At 46.7% G+C, this 8,188-nt stretch overlaps 1 protein-coding gene across 2 annotated transcripts; it reads left to right on the top strand.

Moving 5' to 3' along the window:
- The first annotated feature begins 3,690 nt into the window (after positions 1-3,690).
- On the top strand, positions 3,691-5,868 carry LOC109787324 (uncharacterized). 2 transcript variants are annotated; one of them, XM_073502730.1, is made up of 3 exons: positions 3,691-3,931; positions 4,035-4,564; positions 4,631-5,868. In XM_073502730.1, exons 1-3 carry the CDS (start codon positions 3,901-3,903, stop codon positions 5,663-5,665), a joined length of 1,596 nt encoding a protein of 531 aa, XP_073358831.1. In that variant the 5' UTR covers positions 3,691-3,900; the 3' UTR covers positions 5,666-5,868. The 2 variants fall into 2 exon arrangements, with proteins under 2 accessions (XP_073358831.1, XP_020201480.1); XM_020345891.3 differs by having other exon boundaries at positions 4,035-5,868.
- The last annotated feature ends 2,320 nt before the right edge of the window (positions 5,869-8,188 follow it).

Raw genomic sequence — 8,188 nt, 5'->3', positions numbered from 1 at the left:
ACCCACTCCGAAGAAGAGGGGTATCTTATATCTCAGTCCCGAAGATATGCAAGAGGCAAAGAAATCCATGAAGGAAAAAGGTATTAAAGCTGAGGATGTCAAAAATTTACCTCCTGTTGAAGAAATACATGGGATTGATAAACCACCACCACCTAAGGTGGTAGAGGTAATTTCTCTAATGAAATTCAATGATAATGATAATCCTCACAATATGCACCCTAACCAATGCTTTTATGAGTTTGAAAATTACATTAGAAAACAAGATCACTTCAATGCAAATGTTATGAAACAATTGAAATACAACTCTGATATGATTGCTCGCTTGAGTGACTTGTTATTTAGAATCTCAAATGATGTTAGAGGTGTGGGGAAGCATGTTGGTATGGTTCAAACTCAGTTAGAACAAGTTGCAAAATCTCAAAGAGAGTTGCTAGATGAAATGAATAATAATATCAATGATCATGCTGTTAGAGTAATGACTAGAGGAGGTAGAATGACTCAGGAACCAATTTATCATGAGGCCCAAAAATAATTGAACAAGACTCTAAAAGAGTTAACACTGATGCACGTAGTCCTTCTAAAAAGAAAAGGAAGAAGAGAAATGATAGGACTTTGCATGCCTCTAGTGAACCTGAAGTAGAAAAACCTCCTGATAATGATAATGAAATGTGTATCTCTGATGCTGAAACACAATCTGGTAGTGAACACTCACCTTTTGATAATGAAAAAGATAATGATGAGGGTCATGAAGACACTCAAACAAATAATAAGGAACAAGACAATGATGTTGAGATAGAACCAGCGGTTGATATTGATAACCCGCAACCCAAGAATAAAAGATATGATAAAAGAGACTTTGTTGCTAGAAAACACGGTAAAGAAAGAGAACCGTGGGTTCAAAAACCTATGCCTTTTCCACCCAAGTCAACTAAAAATAAAGATGATGAAGAATTTGAACGCTTTGCTGAAATGTTGAGGCCAGTATTTTGCATACTCGCTTGACTGATATCTTAAAAATGCCTCCTTATGCAAAGTACATGAAAGACATCATCATCAATAAGAGAAAAATACCGGAAGCTTAAATCTCCACCATGCTTGCTAATTATACTTGTAAAGATGGAGTACCTAAGAAACTTGGAGATCCGGGAATACCAACTATACCCTGCTCCATCAAAAGAAATTATGTGAAAACTGCTTTATGTGATTTGGGAGCTGGTGTTAGTGTTATGCCTTTCTCTTTATATAAAAGACTTGATTTGAATAAACTCACGCCTACTAAAATATCTTTGCAAATGGCTGATAAATCAACTGTCATACCTATCGGTATTTGTGAGCATGTGCCCGTTGTTGTTGCTAATGTTACTATTTTGACTGACTTTGTTATACTTGAGATGCCCGAGGATGACAATATGTCGATTATCCTTGGTAGACCCTTCTTGAATACTGCAGGGGCTGTTATTGGAAGTTTCACCCAAAAAAATTCAGAAAATTGTACGCAAATATGAACCTTTTTGGAAGGAGTTCTTCGAGGAGGAGATCCTGGGGGCATCCTCTAGTGACAGGTCCGCTCGTCATTTACCATATCATTAGAGAGATTTGCTCAACATTGCAAAATGCCATTCTGGGGTTCGCTAGATGAACCACCTAGGTCTGAGTTTCAAGCGTTCCTGGCTAGTCTTTGCTACGGTGAGACTAGGGGAGTGACACAAGGTAGAATAAAGAGCATTCATTTTCCCGCAATTCAGTACTTTGTATTATTCAATGGAAAATGTATTGTAGGCAAACAAGATTGTAGTACACTTTATGCTCCATACTTGAGCCTCATACGCACCGCTCTCACCGGTGATAGAAGTTATAATCTTGGAGCGATTGTTGCACGCAGGTTGCAACACAACGCTAATAGTGGTTATTTTTATGGTGGAATTTATGCCACATGCTTAGCAAGAGAGCTGGGTGTTGCACCTTTGCCCTATGACCCTATTTTACCCACGCAATATTTTGACTTTGATGCTATAAAACGCCATAAGATCCTTAAAGGTGAACCCCATAATTTCACCTATAAACAGCTATTTAATCAAGATTTCGTTGTGCACACATATTTGCCTGCACCTGCTCTCTTTGATTATCACAGCAGGGGAAGATATTTTGTTCTTGAGAGCGAGGTCCGAGCTCACAACGCGGCGGTTGTGGCTGCACGGTAGGCTGAGGCATCCACACCGAGAGCCAGCTACCATCCCGACTACTATGCAGGCTACTGACTGATTACCAAGTTAGGCCAAAAGCCTAAGCTTGGGGGAGTACGTATTTTCACCGACATTACATTCATGTTCACACATTCCAGTTGTCGGTGTTCACACTTTTTCATTGTATTATCCATGTTAAATTTGTTTTCTCGCTTTCTTTTTGTGTGCTTGAAAAACTTTGAGAAAATACAAAAATATTTCCTACTTCATTTTGATTTTTCTTTATAGAGTAGTTAGCTGTAGCACTAAAAACAAAACCCAAAAAGATTAGTTCAGGGGGCTACTGGCGGTGTCATAGGCTAGGGGGTGCTAACCACGTCGGCCTGCTAGTCATGGGCGGGGCCGAGGACCCCAGATAAGCAAAGAATTGTCCATGCTTACTATGACGCTTGACGTACTTAAGATGAAATCCTCCAAAGACTTGGTGCACACTTCAATACACGTTCAAATCATCGGCAAGCTTATCCCTAGATGTAACCGACCTACATGTAACCCTAGGTACCCTCGGTCCCTATATAAGTTAAGCTAAGTTGAGTTAGATTCATACATACGATCTCGAGGTAGAACATCATGTACTTTCTACTCCATCACAATCAATACAACAGAAGCAGGACGTAGGGTTTTACCTCTTTAAGAGGGCTCGAACCCGGGTAAATATCGTGTCCCTAGTTCATCTTGTTACCATCTAGCCAAGATCACCAGCTCGGGACCCCCTGCCCGAGATTCGCCGGATTTAACTCCGATAGGGGCAGGCTGGGGCTCGCCAGAGCACGGCCTGAGGCGGTGGTCAACGCGGGGTGGGGAGCGCAACGGAGTCGCGAGAGCAGGGCTCATGAGCAAATCTGGTCAACCAGATTTAAGCTACCTAGAGTGTAGAAATGAGTCATCAATATATCTATATATTTGATATTGTAGATAGAAATAGTTTTCTCTATTAATTTGGTCAAAGTTTGTAAAATTTGACATTCAATAAAAATCTATACACACTACGTAGTACATTATAGAATAGAGAGTAGCGCGAACCAACATGTGGTTGGATGGTTAGGAGGACAGTGGTATCCCTAGCCCATCAGGATTGAAGTCCTAGACTTGACATTTGTGCTTGCATAATTTCTGGATTTATTTCAGGCTTCCGGCGATGTTCGTTCAGTGGGAGGAGACGTTCCTGTCGACTGCAAGGCGTCTGTGATGACTTTGTAAAATCTTAAGATGCTATGTCGGCTCAGTCTCTCGAAGATGCTCGTGTATGTGAGTATGTGACCGACTTCGATTGTACCGTGTTAAAAAAAAATAGAGCGAGTAGTAGATATTTTCTTTTCTCTCAAAAAACACCGACCAAAGAGGCAAACCCCGACGCGACGTATCACCGGCCAAAATATCCTGGACGAGTTTGGCACGACGCGTAGGTCGGCTGGCAAGTATGGTCGGCACAGCAATTTCAGTCGGCAGGGAGCAGCAAATTAAATCCAGTCGGCACGGAGCAGCAGCACCACGCGTCTCCACCCACCCCTCGTCCACCTGTGCGTCGAGGTGCGCTCGCCTCCCGCGTTCTGCTCCACTTGTATTATATCTATCCATCCTCGATTGATCTAGGCTTTCACCGTCTCGCACACACAAAGAGGGAAAGCAGCTGCACCGTACCGACGTAAGTGCGACGATGGACGCGCCGGCCCCCGACAACATCGCCGGTGAGTAGTGCGACACCGAATTTCGTCTCTGGATTCCCCCCGGCACGTCGTCGCCATTGCTATATCCATTATTGATTTTGCTTGCAACTGTGTGTGCCTGCAGCTGAGGAGGGCGGGCAGCAACAGATGCACCAGGACGAGAAGGAGCACAGGCCGATGTTCAGGAGAGTCAAGGACAAGATGAGGAAGATCAAGAACACCATCGCCGGCCACGGCCACGATCACGATCACGATCACGAGCAGGACACCGGTGGCGGTGATAGCAACAGCACCGACGAGGACGAGGAGGATGCGGCGACGAGGGAAGCCGAGGTGGAGAAGGGCGGATACCAGCAGCAAGACGTCGAGGACAAGCCCATCTTCGCGGACTCCAGTCCCGACGACGCTCCGGGGGTGCGGCTTGGTGACCTTGGCGCCCCGGCAGCGGCGCAGGAGGTGAAGCGCGACGACGCTCCGGGGGTGCGGCTTGGTGACCTTGGCGCCCCGGCAGCGGCGCAGGAGGTGAAGCGCGACGACGCGCCGGGGGTGCGGCTTGGTGACCTTGGCGCCCCGGCAGCGGCGCAGGAGGTGAAGCGCGACGACGCCGCGGGGATGCGGCTTGGCGACTTCGGCGGCCCGGCGTCGGCGAAGGAGGTGAAGCGCGACGACGCCGCGGGGATGCGGCTTGGCGACTTCGGCGGCCCGGCGTCGGCGAAGGAGGTGAAGCGCGACGACACCCAGGGAGTGCCGCTCGGCGATCTCGGCAGCCCTGTCGGCGAGGACCCGGCCGTGCCGAACTCGAGCACGCCCATGCCGCGAGGTGGCGAAGACATCGGCACGACGGACGCCGACCGTAACTTCGAGGCGATGAATGTGTCAGACGACCCCAAGCAAGTTGGCGCACGGAAGATGGACGTCGACGTGAGCAAAGAGTATGAGGCAATGCCGGTGTCGGACGGCACCGGGGAGGAATGGAACGACGCACCCACAGACGCCGAGTACACCAGGAGCGACACGGACAGGCTCAAGAATACGGCAGCTGGCACGGTATATGAGAAGGTCGCCGGCGTCGGCACGGTCGCCCTAGTGGCGAGCAAGGCGCAGCAGGTCTCCCCCGGCTTCGGCGCTGGCGGGAACGCGCAGGACGACTCCAGCGCAACTGCCGCCCCTGAATCGGTGACCGCAGGTGCCGGGAAGAGGGACCTCGACTTGCCGCGAGAGGGAACGCGGGCGTCCTACACCGGCACGGAGCGGCTGAAGAACGCGGCAACGGACGCGACGGGCACGGAGGGGCTGAAGAACGCGGCCACGGACGCGACGGGCACGGAGGGGCTGAAGAACGCGGCCACGGACGCGACGGGCACGGAGGGGCTGAAGAACGCGGCCACGGACGCGACGGGCACGGAGGGGCTGAAGAACGCGGCAACGGGCGCGACGGGCACGGAGGGGCTGAGGAACGCGGCCACGGACGCGGCGACGGAGGGCGCGCCTGGAGCGACGTACACCGACATGATCAAGTCCGCGGCGGCGGGCACCACGGAGTACGGCAAGAAGCTGGCGAGCACGGTGTACGACATGATCAAGTCCGCGGTGGCGGGCGCCACGGAGTACGGCATGAAGCTAGCGAGCACGGTGTACGAGAAGGTCGCCGGCGTCGGCACGGCCGTGACGAGCAAGGCCCAGCAGGTGACAACATCGGCCGGCACCGCGGTGCTTCACGGCGCGGCTCCAAGGACCAACACGAATGTGATGTGAAGTGCAGCGTGTGATCGGTCAGTGCGCCGGGGTCGATCGTGGGATCGCTGGAATAAGTCGCCTGGTTGGTGTTCACGTTTTGTATGTCTGTAAATCATGTACGGTACGCGTGTGTATGTACGTACATGTTTCTGTCTGTCTGTAAATTCTTTTCAACTTCACGTGTGTAATCCTTGTGTTCAAACACTCGATGTTTCTTCGTCTGTCTTCTTCTGCTCGTCGTTGCCAGATGATTTGTGATCCCCCTCATCAGCTAACACGCTCAACTTCTTCAGCAGCCTTGTACTGCACCCGTATTGGGGAAGTTCTTCAGCAACTTGGTGAAAAAAAATAAGTTTAGAGTATCTCCAAGTTCCCAACAACAATGAAGGTGGAATTGAAGAAGTGGGGCCCAAAACACTCGGCCCCAACATCTGGGAGCAACTAGTATAGAAAACAAGCCTAGGCTGCAAAAACAGAAAAACAAACCTGAGCCATTAGATGCAGCATCATTGATACAGATTGAGGTGGAGGGTTCTCAATGTACATTTCAAGAAACCCCCCTACAACTAGTTACATATAGAAGATAACTTTGCAGTAACCACCTCAAACCTCTCATATATCAATCATACAATTCTTCATTAATAAGACTACTTTTCAGATCTGTACTGATGCCCTCTCGTCTTAAATTTATAAAAAAAATCTGCACATATGTACTGCGTGAAGCTTCTGCGTATCTAATTTTGTCAGTAGCTTGTGTTACGTCACGAATCATGCAAGAAATCCAAACATGTTGGTCACTAAAAAGTATGTGAGCGTCATCAGAAATATCTTTCAGTACATGAGAATTAATCCATCCACTTCAAGCAAACATAGATTTCAAACTGCACGATCACAATCATCAACCAACAGAAGAGACATACATATCAAGTGTTACATTGCATTAGAGGATCATTTGTGGCACATCATGGGAGACTATGAACGACGAAAATAAATCACAGCTCAACAAGCAGTGCCATTAGAAACTGCATCAACTTGGCTAGAATGATGTTACATAACAGAAAAGCTACAGCCTTTTGCCTCCAGTTCTAGTGCTTCTTGCCCATCAAGCTTCTTGTGCTGGGAGAGATCAAACCTAACAAATACAGTTCATTTAGCACAGGTCCGCGTGCAAGTGTCATATGTTCACACTTGATGAAGTTTTAACATAGCCTCAAGCAGATTACAAGTTTCAAGGACCACGTAAGAGCAGAAATAGCAATGCGAAAAAATGGCAATGAACAAAAAGGCAGTTTTATGACTGTCCTGCAGATACAGATTATTATTCTAATTCAACAGTACTAAACAAAGAATGATGACATGCATTACATTATGCTTTGTAGTAACTAGTACAACACAACATGACCAATAGTACTAAACACAGGATGTGAACATTTATAGGACCTTGTAGTTTCAACCATGAAATCTCCCACATTAGCGCCTACTTAGTCTGCTCCTATGGTTTGGCATGGACATGATAGATGATAAGGGCGTATATTTTCCTATGAAACATTAATGAAATCATGGAACATGGACATAAGTGAAAATTTTACATTACATAAAATCCATAAGTGTGTGTACCTCTTGAAAGAACGATTGTTTTTTTTCAGTGTACTGGAATGAATAATGACAAGCATTGGGGAATTAATCTCTGCAAACGAGCTACCATTGCTGAAATCTTGATTTTGAGCACTATTTACCGATTCCATGGCTGCAAACAATTTTGTAGGAAACAACATCACACAAGGGATTAACAAAATGTTAGGTACCTCAACAGATTATTTACTTTCTTAGACGGATTTCTCACCTGATAGTGCTGGTGCATATGTTGTGGCCATTGCAACTATGGGCTCTCCTAATGGCGAAGTAGCACTGCTCCTCTCCATTACTGATCCTGAGATGAGATATTTTTTCCACTTGTCCCGAGATGAGAATTGCAAAGTCAAAAACGAGATCATCTTTGGTAGTTCAGACATTAGGCACAAGGATCAGATAAGGGACGCAGCCTAGGACACTTCCAATTGTTGGCCCTGTATGCATAAATTGTTGACCCTCAATGCCACCATCACAATTCATATATATTGGGACACTTCTTACTATTCCCTGTTTAAACGGATTAATTTTCAGCGGTGAACCATGTATACATGAATCAAAATTTTGATATGCTGACAAATGGACCAATTTCATTTTTTTTGCCTAGCAGAATCAATTTAGTTTCTTTCCAGCTTTTCAAGCTATTGACTCTGTATAAGAACTGCAGGTACTAATCTTTTTACTGAATTTTCCTGAAGTTCACGCCGGCGCGATTATCTAACCATCCTCAACCTTCCAACTTGATCCTCCAGAATACTAATCAGTGAAACAAAATGTTCAAAGAGAGTACCAAAACACCCAGAACAGAACAGCAATAATGCACCATCAAATTGGAGTTGTTAAACTACATCATTCACTCGACATGAACAAGAAAATAGAAGTATAGAACTAGAGAGATGCAGTATTTTTAAT

This window comes from Aegilops tauschii, chromosome 6 (assembly GCF_002575655.3).
Source record: "Aegilops tauschii subsp. strangulata cultivar AL8/78 chromosome 6, Aet v6.0, whole genome shotgun sequence".
Classification (NCBI taxonomy): domain Eukaryota; kingdom Viridiplantae; phylum Streptophyta; class Magnoliopsida; order Poales; family Poaceae; genus Aegilops; species Aegilops tauschii.
This window is presented reverse-complemented; position numbering and strand designations above follow the sequence as displayed.